Raw genomic sequence first — 17,131 nt, forward strand, 5'->3', positions numbered from 1 at the left:
AGAAACCTGTTTAGCCAACCGTTAGAAGCTTTAAATTCGACCGTTGCATTTTCTGGAAAGAGTTCACCATACACCTGTTTGGCATATCTTTTGATACTGCCTTCCTTGATCGTGACGCTTATCTTTCTAAGATCTTTCATCCAACTGACGACTCTTTCTTCCAAACATGGAAACTTTCCCCCGTTCTTTTCGCGAATCATCCGTACTTGGCACGTGTCTCCTCTTCCGCACTGCTATTTTCCGCTCCCGTTTGGTCTCTTGCAGTGACTCTCGGTCCCTTACCCAATCCTGGACATATTGTCTGGAGACTCCGCATTCCTTGGCTGTAGATGTGCTGTAGGCAAACAGAATTCCGTCAATCAAGTCACCAGAACTGCCTCACGTAAATTTTGGTTAAACTAGCATATATCGCATCCAGCAAATTGCTGGGTAATACGATACATAGATACATATCTAAGTAAATAGTTACGTGTATCATCTGGGTTTGCATCAAAGTTGCCAGTCTCAGATGATGGTGCACCTTTTTCCTTTAGCTAGTCATCTTTCTAGCAGTGTCGAGGTATTTTGCAAATAGACAGTATCTTTAGCAACAAAACAATCATGGCTGTTACTGGCAACATTGGAGGATTTGTTGTCAGGACAGGCAGTCCATCTGATGCTTAGAGATTCTCTTAGTAGTTCTTCTGCTTTAGCATGACCGCCTTTCTTTACTAGACAACCGCCCAACACCTAAAGCTGTCAAAAATATAATAATATCTAACATGTCACACTGCACAACACTTGCACACAATACTGTTTGTTTCTCAATTTTGTAAACAAGTACAACAAGCAATTCATTAGTTTTACACACATGCACACAAATGAACACATCTTGTAACTTAAATATTAAAATTTCATACGTACAGGTGTGTATATATGACGAGACATACTAAAAATAGTCATCCCAACAAATGACAAGTGAGATACAAGTGACATTTTCATTGTTCTTCTAGTTCGAATACATGTACACGTTTACAAACATGTCATTCGAGAGCATGTGAGTAGGTGGAGTCAGATCTTTGAATATTAACTTAATTGACCCCCCGGTTCATAGATACAGCATGCTTCCGGAAAGAGACTCTTCAGAAATTACCAACAAAGAATACCGCTAGTAAATGACATCCACGAGACTAATTGTGTTAATTACTGTTGTCATTCTCGTCCTCTCCTAGGATTATCTTGCCTGTGTGAAATGTCCCCTTACCTACTTCCATAATTAATGTTTCTACCGCTTGTTAGTCTGACGTTCTGTAGTAGTTATCCACTTTCTAGATGACTTGGTCGACACACTACCATTTCGACGCCGTCACGTTTACAACGCCTTCTCTGGCCAGTTATTTGATTGCTCTGGTTGCAAAGTCTTTGTTCTTGTCTACAGCTTCTACTTTGACTTGCGCCCATACCAGTTCTATTGGGTTAAGTTCATAATGGCCTACCGGAAGTTTTAGGACATCATGACCTGCATCATTGGCGATAATGTCAGTGAGGTATTTTGTTTGTGGGTTTGTTGCCTTTAGCAGCATGAACAACTCAGATTTTAGGCGTGCTTATCGTAGCTGATACTGTGCTTGTGCAGGTACCCCATTATATCATTTTTCATGCCACTCTTTGTGGGCACTTTCTAAAGAACAACATAATTTTTTATTTCTATATTGAATTTTTGGCATATTCATCTTTAGCGGTGTCCTCGTGATGGTCTCTGCTGTGTTCCTCGGCACCCCTTGTGGCTCCTGTGTTCTTCGGTGGCCTTCTCGTTGCATTGTTGCCGTTGTCTTCGGAATGCCGACCGCTCTCGGAGGTTGCTTGACTTACTGGGGAGACTCGATCTCACAACTCCCCGACTTGCTAGCCGGAATGTCTTGACCACTAGTCTATGACTGCTAATACTTGCATGTATGTCAAACTGTACTACCCCATCTAAAAAATGCGAGAACCAGTCGCGCATAACACAAAAAGCTCCCAAAATTTTCCAATGACACAGCAAACGATTCAACTATATACAGGAGATCGCGAAGGCAAGACCAGCTCGCCTACGCTACGACCGGTGGCTAGACCTGAGCAAATCAACAAGATAACGTTTAGAGGAGTTTTTATAATAATATTAACAAAAGGGAGACGCACATAAAATTACGTAGCTGTCTAGCTGTTGTTCTGTTTGTTCTTGTTGTTCGTCCTGCTTACCATCTGACTGGGGTGCGCCATCGTTCTACACGTTCAATTGCTCTTTAGGATTAAGGCTAGTAAGGAATGACGAGTTCATACAGAATTGCATTACCGTCTTTGTTCTCCTGCTTGTGTTATCAGTATCCTGTGAGTGCCTCAATCTCTCGCCGCACTGCGGAAACTGTTGACTTCAATATAACTTCAGCTGTGTACTATTTACTGCTTTCTTTAGCACAGTTCCATCTTTTGAAAGTCTGTACATCCCTTTCTGGAGAACCGAGTGAATGCTGTAGGGGCATACCATCTTGATTCCAGCTTTCCACCTTTCCGAGATTTTTGTCTCAAGTTTTGTGACAAGACGAGGTCTCCAATTTGTTACCCTTATAGGGATAACAACTGCAATTACAGTTTACTACTTCCTGACATGTACAACACAACTAACTGCAGGAGTATGTCTAGCATCATAGTTTTTCTGCGTTGATTGTGCCAACTTGATGTGCTTAGCTGCGTCTTGGTGAATCTGAGTTCTGATTCCTTGCATTTGTTCAACTTTGTCTTCCATGGATAATTGTTCTTTCTCCATACCCCCATCAGACATACTTGTACTATCCTCCATTTGTACTGGTAGTCCTGCTTTTCTTCCGTGCATTATGAAGATATGAAGAAAGGAGTTTGTTTTGCTGAATCATGCACAGATGTGCGGTAGGCGAACAGAATCCCATCAATCAAGTCATCCCAATCCCGTTGTTCAGAGTCAACTTGCTTTGCAATGGCTTCTTGCAGTGTCCTATTGAATCGCTCATCTAGTCCATCCGTTTGTGGGTGGTACGCTGTTGCTATTCTATAATTGACACCTGTTAGCATGTGAAGGTTCTCGCTCATTGAGTTGACAAACTCCCTCCCTTGATCAGTAATTTGTATTTTCATGCACCCATGTCGGCATATGATCTGAAATACAATCAAATCAATTAGTTAATAATGCAGAGGCAAATTACACGAACCCATACCTTGTACAGAAATATTGCCACTGTGTGACCTGTCTTGTGAGCTACTGGTTCTGCCTCTGGCCATGTACTGAAATAGTCAGAGAGCGTGATAATGTACTTGTTACCCCTCCTTGACGTTGGTAACGGTCGAATCAAGTAAACCTCCGCTTGAGATGAAACTTCAGCCTTTACCGGAATAGGATGCAGAGATGCTGAAGTCTTGTCTAGTTTTTTGTTGATCCGTCGACAGCTATCACAGTGCTGAATCTGCACAAAAATACACATCAGCTGGCAGGCTGGTCTATTCAAATGTAAATAGGATAATAATAATAACAGCCTACCAAATTTTTAACGTCCGCTTTCATTCCATTCCTATAGGAACGAGTTGTTAATTTCTGCAGAGTTTTGGTTCGTCCAAAGTGGCCCCCACATGGCTCGTGCTTGTTTGGTATCATCAATTCCAGCGTGACAAACCTCAACGAGTCGAAGTTATTCAGCTCTCTCCAGGACTACTCGTCGAAGATTCTGCATATTTCCGCCATGGTAGTAAAGCGTCCCTTCTTGAAGAATGAAACTTGCAGCCTTTCTTCTGATCACTCTCTTTGAATTTTACCCCGCAGGCAAGTACCGACCAGCTCGTAGATACTCTAAAACGTCTTCGAAATTGAATAGGCATCGTCGTCTGGGTTGGTATGGTCCGACGTGCTGGGTAGCAACGACTCGCTGTGGTTGTCTGCTGACAAAATCATTGCACCTTCGCTACTCTATCTGACGAACAACGGACGAATATTCGAATGTGGACGTTACCCGGATATAGATATGACGTTCCCCGAATGTAGCTAAGTCCCGTGTGTGGAGTGACAGTTAGTGTCCAGGGAGATACACCAGATTTTGTAAGGGGGACATAATAGGCTTGATCGCGATTGTCCGATCGGATACCCTGGGTCAGAAAATTTGGTCCAGGAGAAAGCTTGAGCAGGGGACCAGATATTCCAAGAGGGACATTATAGGCTTGGGTGAGAGTGTCCGTGGGACAAATTGGGCAGGGGACCATCTGCTCTGTTACACCGGCATTACCCCACCCTATACCGGCATGACGGTTTAGTTACCAGAACTGCCTCACGTAAATTTTGGTAAAACCATCATATATCGCATCCAGCGAAATGCGGGGTGATACGGTACATAGATACATATCTAGGTAAATAGTTACTTACGTGTAGCATCTGGATTTGCATCAAAGTTGCCAGTCTCAGATGATGGTGCACCTTTCTCCTTCAGCTAGCCATCTTCCTAGCAGTGTCGAGATATGCTGCTATTGAGGAGTATAGACTTAGAGTCTTCACTATTTCAACTATTTTGCAAATAGACATTGTCTTCAGCAACAATACAATCATGACTGTTGCTGGCAGCATTGGAGGATTTGTTGCTAGGACAGACAGTCCATCTGATGCTTAGAGATTCTTTTAGTAGTACTTCTGCTTTAGCATAACCGCCTTTCTTTACTAGTGTTGTTAGGACAGACAGTCCATCTGATGCTTAGAGATTCTTTTAGTAGTACTTCTGCTTTAGCATAGCCGCCTTTCTTTACTAGTGTTGTTAGGACAGACAGTCCATCTGATGCTTAGAGATTCTTTTAGTAGTACTTCTGCTTTAGCATAGCCGCCTTTCTTTACTAGTGTTGTTAGGACAGACAGTCCATCTGATGCTTAGAGATTCTTTTAGTAGTACTTCTGCTTTAGCATAGCCGCCTTTCTTTACTAGTGTTGTTAGGACAGACAGTCCATCTGATGCTTAGAGATTCTTATAGTAGTACTTCTGCTTTAGCATAGCCGCCTTTCTTTACTAGTGTTGTTAGGACAGACAGTCCATCTGATGCTTAGAGATTCTCTTAGTAGTACTTCTGCTTTAGCATAACCGCCTTTCTTTACTAGACAACCGCCCAACACCTAAAGCTGTCGAAAATATAATAATATCTAGCATGTCGCACTGCACAACACTTGAACACAATGCTGTTTGTTACTCAATTTGTAAACGAGTACAAGCAATTCATTAGTTTTACACACATGCACACAAAGGAACACATCTTGTAACTTAAATATTAAAATTTCATACGTACAGGTGTGTATATATGACGAGACATACTAAAAATAGTCATCCCAACAAATGATAAGTGAGATACAAGTGACATTTTTATTGCTCTTCTAGTTCGAATAGATGTACGCGTTTGCAAACATGTTATTCGAGAGCACGTGACTAGGCGGAGTCAGACCTCTGGATATATTAACTTTATTGATGCTCGGTTCGTAGATACATTATGCTTCCGGAAAGAGACTCCTCCGACATTACCAACAAAGAATACCGCCAGTAAATGACATCCACGAGACTAAGTGTGTTAATCACTTTTGTCATTCTCGTCGTCTCCTAGGATTATCTTGTCTGTGTGAAATTGCTTACTTAAGCCATGTCGTGAGAAGCACTTGAAAAGAAACTCTGCCACACCATCCGCTCCCTTGTCTGGCAAAGCAGCTGCTTCTGGCCATTTTGAAAAGTAGCATGACACTGATGATGTATTTGTTCCCCCTGGGTGTCTCAGGGAGGGGACCTATGAGGTCAACACCAACTGTATCCCACACATCACCTTTCACAGGTATGGGGTGTAGCTCAGCCGTGAACTTATCAAACTTCCTGTATAAGGTAAAGTTGTGTAGGGTGCTGAATTTGAATGCCCAATTTTTTCATACTATCGTGTACTATTATACCAACCTGTTTGCCTTTTGACACTTGTCACACGACTTGCAGAAGTGTTTTACGTCATTCACCAGGCCAAGCCAGTAGAACCTATCAGAGATCTTCACCAGTGTCTTATCTCGACCAAAGTGTCCACCTCCTAACTCACTAGAGTGACAACCCTCTAGCACCTGCATCTTTTGGCTTGCTGTGACAACCTGGAGGTGTTAACATCAGAAATAAATCAGTGCTACATTCAGAAAAGCAAATGTAAATAATTAAAACTGCTACTAGGTTTATAGTCCTGCATAAGGAGAGTATAATTACTTGATTCATAACTTGGCACCTACCTGCAGGTCTACATTCCGCTTCTTCTCTCTGTAGAAGAGCAAGCCATCCTTCACTAGAAAGGTTTTTGCCTTTCTCCTCAAAGAATCCTTCTGATTCTTTGTAAGGTGAGCTGGGAGTTCTCCTGTACGAATGTAGTTGTAAAGATTGTCGTAATAAGACTGCTCCATCGTTACACACCACTTCTTTTGCGTTTACACCTTCGTGTGTAGTCTCTGCTGCGCATGCGCGTTCGTAAGCGCTAGCGACTTAATTTCCTAGACGCGACAGAATGTTCTAGGATACACTGTCGCTACGTTGAAATAGGGCGACAATATTTCCTAGGAAATTTTGTCGCCGCGACAGAATTTCCTGTGACACCGGAAACAAAAACTACAAGGCTCGACTACCTTTGAGGCCTAACTCTTTTTTCGAATTTGCCTAGTTGATGACTGTTCTTTTAATGGTGAATTCTTCTCATGGCGGCCCTTCTATGGAGATATACATTTAGGTGATTTAACGAAATGTCTTTGTTTTGCTTTTTGCCGCAGATGCACATGTGGAGTCACATCCAGAGAGTGCGTTGTATTTCAGGGAGCGCAACAGACATGTCTTCACTATCCTGGCAGCGATGTCTGTGGGACGAACGCAACGGCGTCGTTGTTTTGTGCCAGAGAGCCATACTAATACCCCGTTGATGGCATTAGCATGATTTGTTGTTATCACCTCTACGTCTGTGGCAGGAGAAGGCTATACCTTAACCTAAACAAAGAACGCAATTTTTATACCTCAAGTAGTAATACGTACTATGAATGAATACATCTATTTCGCATGCAAGCTGCAAACGTATGCTTGCTCTTTTGAACTTAGATTTAATTATCAGTACTGTGACCACTGATTAGGTAATTGAAGCACTGAATTTTTTACAGAGGAGGTGCAAAGAACGAATTGACGCGAAGGTTACAATGTTTTGTAATTAGGCAGTCTCCCTTTATTATGCAGTTTAAGCTGTTTGCATGGGTGTAACAAGGGCAGCGCATTTCCGTGAAGATCAGACTTGGCTATTAACTTCAGTCATTCACTCTTGTCAGATGCTAACAATATCAGTTTGCTTATTCTTCAGCAATGACTTGCAGAAATTCAGGCTCTCCCTTGCTATACTTAATACGGCACATAGCAATACTTTATAGATTCCTATCACTTGTAATTATGCTATGTGACAACACAATATGCAGCTGTATGACTCTGATTCCAAACGATAACACTATCTTTCCATGTACTTTCTCTATCCTTCTTGTCCATTTAAACCAAGAATTATCTTCTGCAGAACCATTAAAGCTTCAATATAGATGAACAAATCTCCACTAGCTAGCCACCCAACCCTCCCTGTTAAGTCTTGAAACAATCAGATCACCTGCACCAAGGTCTGCTTCTCTTCATTCCTTTTGCACTAACAAAACGTTCACATGAGATGGAAGTTGTTCGACTGTTGTTTCCTTCTTTTACGTTAGTTGTTAACATTAGGGTCTTCACTGTCTGAAGAGTCTCCTCACCTACTTTTATAACTAATCTTTGTACCGCTTGTTAGTCTGACGTCTGTAGTAGTTATCCACTTTCTGGATGACTTGGTCGACATACTACTTCCATTTCGCCACCGTCACGTTTTCAACGCCTTCTATGGCCAGGTGTTCGATGGCAAAATCTTTGTTCTCTGCAGCGTATTCTTTGACTTGCGCCCGTACAAGTTCTATCGGATTAAGTTCGCAATGGCCTACCGGAAGTCTTATAATATAAGACATCATGACCTGCATCACTGGCGAAAATGTTAGTGAGGTATTTCTTTTTGGATTTGTTGTCTTTAGCAGCATGAACAACTCAGATTTCAGGCGTGGCCTGTCGTAGCTAATACTGTGCTTGTCCAGGTACGCCATTATATCCTTTTTCAAGCCACTCTTTGTGGGCACTTTCTCAACAACACCATTGTTGTACTTGGCGTTGTCAAGAACAATGACTGACGTCGGCCGACAGTGAGGTAACAGCTGTTTTTGGTACCATTTCGTAAAATGCTTGTTGTTCATTTCGTCGTTGTAATCTCCTGTTCTCTTCTTACCGTTCGAAATGAAGCTGAAGCTAGGGAGTGTTAGTGAGGATCAGACGTGGCTACTAACTTCTGTCATTCACTTTTGTCAGATGCTAAAAGTGAAGCAACAATACAATTGTGACGTCGTGTGGATCAAGCAATATATATGAAATATATTGAGTGCCTAAATACATTGCTGGTCATCAGTTTGCTTTTTCTTCAGCAAAGATTAGCAGAAATTCAGGTTCTCCTTTGCTATACTTAATATGACACATAACAATACTTTTTTGATTTCCTGTCATTTTTAAGTATACTAATTCTACTAATACTACTACAGAATTACAATAATTACAAAACAAAGCCACACGTCTCTTCAACTAAGTAGCTAAAACAATATACAGTACACGTCAAAACTATTGACACATTTACGCTTGGAGGCGTGGCCATGGGTAGCGTGAGCAGAAACGCATCCGTTTTCACGTGACGTACGTTTTCTAGATAGAAAAGAACTGTTGTTCTTTATACTTTCTAAGTATACTAAGTATACTGTATGTGACAACACAATATGCAGCTGTTGTGACTAAGCAGGCAACCTCTGATTAGCAACGATAACACTTTCTTTCCACATACCTTCTTTATCCTTCTTGTCCATTTAAACCCAAAAACTATCTTGTGCAAAACCATTAAAGGTTAAACCTAAGGATTTGTCTTCGCATCTGAAATGAACAGAACAAATCCAACAAATGCTGTTCTGGTATATTGGACACTCTTTCATGAGGGAAACCAGTTTACAACTAAGCCATACTTTAGTAAGGTTTTGTTTTTCCTTCAAACACTAGTGTATGTCAGAGAAGCTGGAACAAAAGACCAGGCTGTTAGGCCACACTCTTGCCAGAGTGGAGCATCAAACCTAGTTCAGCTCCAGTTGATCTTCAATCAGGCTTGCTTTCTTTGCAAAGGAGAGCGTACGGTGAAAGCCATTATCCTTTTATTACTCTTCGAAGGCTAATATGTAGATGTACTTTGTTAGATGTTAGGCAAAAACGTTTGGTTGTGCAGGTTCCTACCAGTAGTAGTTCATAATTTTGTACATGATAGACTTAGTTACCATTGCAAGTACACAGTGTACACGTTTGTATACGAATATATTGTTGAACTACAGTTGTGGCACCCCTGAGAAGTACAGCTACGCATGGTATGTTTTAGACCGGATCACAGGGTCCATGCGCATTTGCATGGTTTCAGATCTGCATGGTACTTACCGATCACCAGTCGTAGTCGTCGTCTTCGAACTATGGCGCAAACGTTGTCTTGATGGCCAGTCGTGACACGGATCTTGTTTCGTATAGAAATCTTTTGCGTATTACGGCGCACGTCTAGGTGTGATGACCAGTAACTGTTAAATGCGTAGAGTAGTATCTCCAGTAGTATCTCCAGTTGATGTCTGGTTTCAGATCTATTTCACGTCGTCTTGAGACTCTTGCATCTGCGCTATCTACTGTGCTCTAGAGCATCTATTGAAATTCTATGGAAAGTATCTCAAACTTGATGCACTCATGTCTATTTCTAGAGAGTCACTTCAAATCGTCTTGACGATCACTAACGCGTAATTAGAATGACCTTTAGAATGTCTGATATAGGCGCGTTATATGTGCACGCCCCTTTTCTAACTTGTACAGTTCTGCCGCTTTAAGCCTGGTTTACAATATGACGCTGACGACGCTCGCGACGCTCGCGAAGACGCTCAGGCGGGCGTCATATTGTAAACATTCGCACGTCGCGTCATGAGCGTCGTCAGCGTCGTCAGCGTCCGTGAGCGTCGTTGACGCTCAAGTTGAGACAAGTTCAACTCCAGCGTCCAAACCGGAAGTGGTCCAGCGTCTACTGGAAGCACGTGATTCTTGTCGACAAATCAGCTATCAAATCCGGGAGTGATATCCCTGAGTGAACTATGGAAGAGAAGCTTATCGAAAGTGTACGTAAGTACGGCTGCCTGTGGCAAGTAAAGTCCAGGGAGTATAAAGACCTGCGTCTGAAGGAGAACTCTTGGAAAGAGGTCTCGGAAGAAACTGGGCTCCCAGCGGCAGACTGCCAGAAAGTATGGAAACGTCTTCGCGACAAGTTCGTGAGGGAAGAGAAGAAAACTAAATCAATGCGTTCTGGAGACTCGGGACCTCTCTACAGCTCATTGTGGGAGTACTTTGAGGTTCTCAGCTTCCTCCTGGACACCATAAAACATCGCCAGTAAGAAATGATTACCACGTGTAGTTTGACAATGTACCGTATGTAGGATCGAACGGTGTTCATTGTACATTTATAGAACAGTTACCAACTTTAGTGCCCCCCTAGATGATGGTTGCGTTCATGATGATGATGAGGAGGACAATGATGATGATAGTGAGAGGTACATTTGAATCAGTGAAATAGTAATTTTGACAACTTATTTAATCTTTTGCCTAGCATTGTAGCAGTAGACCAGTTTGAACACAAGCAATCAATGACAACACGTCAGTCTACTCCGTCACCATCAGTGCCATTATCTGGAGGAGTAGTGCAAACACCTATGGGAGAAATTCGTTCCAACAGAGGCAAGGGCAAAAAGAGGAAGGTGGATGCTGAAGCTGTTGATTTAGCTATGCTTCAGTTGATCAACGACCAGAAGAGCAATCCTACTGAGCCATCGCTAGATGAAGAAGGGCTATTTGGATTACACATTGCAGCCAAACTAAGACAGTTGTCCGACCGTGAGAAAGCAATTGCGGAGATTAAAATCGAAGAAATACTATTGGAGGCAAAATTTGGCTACCAATACCAGCAAAGCAGCCACCAATACCAGCATTGAGCAACCACGCATATCTGGGCTCTCTTCGTTTAACCAGATGTTTGAATTGAAGCATCTGTATGGTCCTTTAACCGGCTTTTTTAAAAGCCACAAAATCATCAAAGAGAGCTGATCTAAAGACTGAAGTCTACATTACCTAGAAGTACATACACACACACACACACACACACACACACACACACACACACACACACACACACACACACACACACACACACACACACACACAGAGGGAGAAAGAGAGAAACAGACACAAAAGCAGAGAGTTGTATTTTCAACTGATGCTTGTTCACCCTTCTTATTAGGTAAATGGTGCATTAATTCAATCAGATGCAGGGTGGGCACATTGATGTGATAGGGAACTGAACATACAGTACAGGTTTCGATAATACCAGCAAAATAGCTGGTGAAAGCCCCAAAACACATATCATGGCTAGTATTCTGTACGATGGATGTGGTTGTACTGCCATGTCACCTCTCCTTCAGAGGACATAAAGTAGTCGCGAATAGTGTCCCTACATGTAGCTGCAGATCTACTATACATATTGCTTCCTACAGAGCCTATCCTGCTCAATCCATTATCACCATCCACCTCACTTCTCCAGGCTCCTTCAGTGACGTTCCCTGCTCCATCCTCTGCATCACTAAATCCGCGTGGGCAGTAAACTGTTGACTCAGTAGTTCGCAGGTAGTTGTGTAGGGCTATTGCTGCTTGGGTGAAAAGCACTACGTGATCTGGAGAAGCAATTATCGGCCTCCTAAAGAGACGCCATCTGGCAGCCAGGATACCAAAACTGTTCTCAATGACTCTTCTGGAACGGCTCAAGCGATAGTTAAACACTGCCTCAGGATCAGCCAAATTTCTCCCAGGATACGGACGAAGCATATTGCGCTGAAGTGGAAAAGCTTCGTCTCCCACAAACGCAAATGGTACCTCAATGGCGGTACCGGGTAGAGTTGTAGGTGATGGTAAGCCAAGTTTGCCTGCATCTAGTGCTCTGCCAAATTCTGAATTTGAAGAACACCTCCATCACTATGTCGACCAGAATTTCCAATGTCGACGAAAATAAACCTGTAATGTGCATCGCACACTGCCATTAGAACAACTGAGTGTCCTCCCTTGTAATTGTAATACGATGATCCCGAAGAAGCGGGAGCTTGTATAGATATGTGTTTGCCATCAATAGCTCCCACACAGTTTGGGAAATTCCAGAGCTTTGAAAATTCTCTGGCAATGCCCTTCCAATCCTCTTCACTTGATGGTCCTTTCACATATTCAGGCTGAAGAACTTGCCACAGTGCAGCACATGTTTCTCGAATGATGTGGCAAACAGTTGCACGGCCAACTCTGAAGCTGAAAGAAACTGACACTTGGGAGTTGCCAGTGGCCAAGTAACGTAAAGTCAAAGCCAATCTAAAAAATTTAAAGAATTACTTCTTCTGATGCTGTATCACTATAGTGGACAAGCAGACAGACAGACATACAGACAGACAGAGAGAGACTGGCAGCTAAACAATCAGATAGACAAACAAAATGGGACACTGCGATAGAACAGTGGTTAGCTGTTTGCTTGTACTCTAGATTCGAAAATTTGCTTGACAGATAGATCAACAAAGAGGCAGACAGATAGACAGATAGACAGAGAGACAGGCAGGCAGGCAGACATACAGACAAACAGACAGACACACACCCACACACAGACTGTAATGAAAGAACTATGTACACAGGAATACCTTTCTCCAGGTGAGATCTCCGGCCGATAGACGCTTTGATATGATCTTCTTTTCAAAGCAGGAGCTACCTTTGCTACCAGAGCATCAAAAGTTTCCCTAGACATTCTCAAGAAGCGGTAATGACTCTCTGCATCCTGCAGCCTCATTTCTGCTAGCAGATTGTGATAGTCCCCGTGCTCTCTCCTTCTTTGAAAAATGGTTCTCACCCATTTTCGGCGGCGGCGGCGGCTAGCTTCCCGAGCCCTTCGAGTGCGCCTACGGTACACTAGCAGTAGAAGGAGCAAGTCTTTTCTATCCATGTAATAAGATGGTGGTGAGCATGCGCGTAGTGTCTCTGTGACGCCCAAGTGACGCTCATCGAGAGGTATTGTAAATGGTACAGCGTCACCGGCAGCGTTTTGACACCTACCCAGCGTCTTCGCCAGCGTCTTCGCGAGCGTCCCCGCGAGCGTCGCGAGCGTCGTCAGCGTCATATTGTAAACCAGGCTTTAGTCGAAAGAGCCAACTCTACCGACTCTGCTGCTCGTTGGAGCACGCCCCTTTTCCAACCTCTACTAGCTCCTGCGCTGGTAGACGTTGAAAGAGGAGCGTGTCTTCCAGACTCTTCTTGAAGAGGCTGGAAGAGCCCAATCGAACGCGCCCATAATTTTTCTGATTACTAGCCCTACAACACTAGGCTCGACAATATCTCATACGTCTAAGTATATCGGTACTGTGCTATCATCTAGTGGAAGTTGATGGAAAGTATCTCAAAGTTGATGCATGCGTTTATGATTTTAAAGAGTCTCTTCTAATCGTCTTGAGAATCCAACACGTAATTACAATGACTTTAAAATGAGACTGGTATGATTTCGTGAGACTCAGCGAACCAGATATCTGATTACAATGTCTCCAACACTACGCTCTGCAATCATACGTCTGATTGTAGAGGTAGTTTTCCCTGTGGACGCTGATGGTGCTCCTCCGGCTCCTTCCTGTATCTCAGATGTCGTCCAGGTACACCACCACACCGTCTAGGCTCTGCAAAAACTCTTCCATTACCTGTTGGAAAATGGATGGGCTAAATGAACACCAAATGGTACAATAGAGTCTGCGTAAGTCAAATCTTAAGGAGCCACAAAAATAATTCTACTTATCCGAAATTCTACTTATCCAAAAGCCTTGTTTCAACCTCTTTAAATTATGTATTAATTAAAGTATGTAAGACTTTAAAGTCACCGAATACCTATGCTTGACTGCAAAACTAGCAATCTTTTTCTCTATTTACCTATTTGGTCTAGCAAATCTGAATTACCGTCTCTCTGTACAACAAAATATCGAAGCGTCTGCAAACAGTTGCTGTCTTCATAATGGCTAATTAGCGGTACTTCATCACCACAGTCATCTTCTGAACCATCTTCTGTGGAAAGGTTGGGTTGTCTGCTTCTGCTGAATGCTGCAGACTGCTAACTACTTCAGCTACAGTTATTGCAGGAAATACCAACACTTCTGAATCAACATTAAAGAAGTCGTCTGCAGCAAAAGAACTGTTAATTAGACCTTTGTCTAGAAGACCCTCAACAAGAGCCATGACACTTGGCTCATCTGTTTCAACATCTGTGGTGGCACTGTCTCTGTGGAATCCTGCTTTTTTATAGCAGTTCTCCACTGTGGCCATAGTGACTGAGTCCCACGCCATCCTTAGCAGTGTCAGTGCATCAAAAAGATTTATGGAAAATTCTGCTGTTTTGGAACCTGAGTCAAGATGCTGCAGTAACTGACGAAGCATGAGAGATCTGTAGTGAGTCTTTAAATTCTTTATTATTCCACAACCACAAAGTTGAAGCTTGGCAGTAGCGTTAGGAGGAAGAAACAGAGGCTCTGTAGCTTTGAGACCAGCCACATGGCTATGAGCAGTACAATTATCAACCACCAGCAACACCTTACGCTAGGCTTTGGCCATTGCTGCATGAAATGACCTCATCCACTTGATAAACAGTTCACCAGTCATCCATGCTCGTTTCGTTGGCTTCATATTCAGTAGGGAGTTTCCTAATCCGTTTGAAACACCTTGGGTTTTTGAACTTGCCAATCACCAGTAATGGCCATTTTTCTGACCCATCCATATTGGTGCACACCATTGCTGTTATTCTCTCCTTTGATTTCTTGCTACCATGACTTTTCTCATGTTTAAATGCAAGCGTCTAGTCTGGCAAAAGTTTCCAAAACAAACCAGTTTCGTCAGCATTGAAAACGTCTCTAGGATTGTACCTTGCAAGAACTGAATGCAACACGTCCGTCACCCATGAATCAGTAACTTCATCGTCAACTGCCGCTCTTTCTCCGCACATTGACTTACATGTGATCGAATGGCGTTTCTTAAACCTGTCAAGCCATCCTACACTGCAAGACCAATCGCATTTACCGAGTCCCTTCGCCAGGTCTTCGGCTTTGCTCAATTAGGATTGGCCCGCTCAGCGGCACGTTCTCTGATCGCGCGCCCGTAAACCACCTCAACAGCGTTTCTTCGACATCCTCGTGCTTAGCAGGTCTAGCGCGTTTCTTACTCAGATCAGTGTGCCCTTCGTAGAAAAGTTGTCTGTACCTGTCCTTGTCCCGAACTGTTGTTGAAACACTACTTGGTGCGATGCCGAAGTCACTGGCGATGTCCTTCTTTTTCCCTCCCCTTTCAACACAGTCAATCATTTCGATTTTTCGCTTTAGAGATAGCGTAACACGTTTACGTGAAGAAAAAGAAGCCATGTCCGTGAAAGCACGTGCTTTACAAGTCCCGCGTAGCCAGACCAATTTCCATGCAAACCGCGGCTGACATACTAAAGACACGTGATCAATTTCTTCGAGTTAACCGGAGATTCATTGAGTGCGGACCTGGCCTTCGCGTGGAGGTAACAGAAAATTTGACTTAAACGAATTCGACTTAGCCGATTCGTTTTGTATTGGTTGAATCGGCAACCAGGCGGGACCAAGGGTCTCTTTCGAGGTATCCGGAACTTGGAGATAACCGAGTTTGAGTTATGTGGACTCTACTGTACAAGGTGAAATCGAAATTGCCCCTTGTTGGTGTTGATTGTGTAACATATTTCTGTGACTCTTCATCAAGCACTACTTGCTGGTATCCCTGGCTGAGGTCTAATTTGCGGTCGTTTTGCCCTCCTGCCAACTTGGATAAAAATTCATCGATGTTTGTCTGTGGGTACTTATCCAGTTAACTGGCTTGGTTCACTGTCAGTTTGTAATCCCCACAAACTCTCACCGACCTATCGCCTTTGACTACCGCCACTATAAACGTTGTCCTGTTAAAGAATGGTAGAGGAAAATGATGCCCTATTCTTGCATCCTAAATAGAGATTTTTCCAGTTTCTCTCCAAGCTTATATGACACTCTACGAGCATTGTAGAACCGAGGTTGGTGTGTTTGGATCAACATGGATTGTGGCTGAATTCCACGCAAATCCCGGTCCCGACTTACCGGTAAGACCTCTCCTCACTCCAGGGATGGGGTGTGCCAGTCTCGACACAAGAGGGCGATTCTTTCCTCCCGCACAACGCGCAACTGCAAAGCCTGGTGCTTGTCTCCTGCTTTTGCCTTGACGTGAACTGGTAATTTGCTTAGTACTGGAATAGCCTTTCTTACTCAGTACCGTGGGAATATTTGCAGAGAAAGTTCGTTGAGACTCCATATCTTACTGTAGGTCACCTCAGAGATGACAGGACGATGAACCGGTATCCAACTCTATCTCTGACTGTGTTCCATTTACTGATAACTGAGTTTTAACGGCAGCTTGCTTCCCTTCGTTGAATCTGTGGATGTATTTTAAACTTTGTTCATATCCGTCCTGCAGAGAGTCAATCTCATGGATGTGGGTAGCTCGTGCTGTTTTCGATGATACTGCCTGTTCAAATGTGCCCTTGTAGTCCGCAGTCACACTATCATAATCATAATGTAAATGACAATGTTGTGCTAATCTTGATGAGAATGCCAATGGGGGTGGGAGTCGACATTACCATTTACATTTTTATTGTTTCCACATTACCACGCATGTGGAAAGGAGATATTATAACACTGCAGCGAAGCCATATCGCTTATTCGCTTCTTGGGTTTAATCTTTGCGACAACTATGACAGGTTACAGCGAGATAAAGCGAAAGCAGAAAGTTCAGTGGCCTGAGGAAGCCGAACAGAAACTCATTGAGGTCTGGGCGGACATTCTAAATGCTTACGTCGAAGATGAGCT

The 17,131-nt window shown here is 43.2% G+C and overlaps 4 protein-coding genes across 4 annotated transcripts; 1 reads left to right on the forward strand and 3 right to left on the reverse strand.

Moving 5' to 3' along the window:
* Positions 1-10,069: 10,069 nt before the first annotated feature.
* On the forward strand, positions 10,070-11,179 carry LOC134188197 (transcription factor Adf-1-like). Its single transcript, XM_062656398.1, has 3 exons — positions 10,070-10,566; positions 10,643-10,726; positions 10,783-11,179. The coding sequence occupies exons 1-3, from the start codon at positions 10,274-10,276 to the stop codon at positions 11,162-11,164; spliced, it is 759 nt and encodes a 252-aa protein (XP_062512382.1). The 5' UTR covers positions 10,070-10,273; the 3' UTR covers positions 11,165-11,179.
* Positions 11,180-11,597: 418 nt separating this feature from the next.
* LOC134188199 (uncharacterized) lies at positions 11,598-12,147 on the reverse strand. Its single transcript, XM_062656400.1, has one exon. It carries the CDS (start codon positions 12,048-12,050, stop codon positions 11,598-11,600), a length of 453 nt encoding a protein of 150 aa, XP_062512384.1. The 5' UTR covers positions 12,051-12,147.
* Positions 12,147-13,335, reverse strand: LOC134188198 (putative nuclease HARBI1). Its single transcript, XM_062656399.1, has 2 exons — positions 12,899-13,335; positions 12,147-12,578 (listed from the first exon to the last, which is right to left on the reverse strand). The coding sequence occupies exons 1-2, from the start codon at positions 13,195-13,197 to the stop codon at positions 12,155-12,157; spliced, it is 723 nt and encodes a 240-aa protein (XP_062512383.1). The 5' UTR covers positions 13,198-13,335; the 3' UTR covers positions 12,147-12,154.
* Positions 13,336-13,808: 473 nt separating this feature from the next.
* Positions 13,809-15,640, reverse strand: LOC134187673 (tigger transposable element-derived protein 4-like). Its single transcript, XM_062655826.1, has 5 exons — positions 15,390-15,640; positions 15,149-15,262; positions 14,882-15,046; positions 14,274-14,784; positions 13,809-13,958 (listed from the first exon to the last, which is right to left on the reverse strand). The coding sequence occupies exons 1-5, from the start codon at positions 15,638-15,640 to the stop codon at positions 13,809-13,811; spliced, it is 1,191 nt and encodes a 396-aa protein (XP_062511810.1).
* Between the last annotated feature and the right edge of the window lie 1,491 nt (positions 15,641-17,131).

Source organism: Corticium candelabrum, chromosome 12 (assembly GCF_963422355.1).
Source record: "Corticium candelabrum chromosome 12, ooCorCand1.1, whole genome shotgun sequence".
Classification (NCBI taxonomy): Eukaryota; Metazoa; Porifera; class Homoscleromorpha; order Homosclerophorida; family Plakinidae; genus Corticium; species Corticium candelabrum.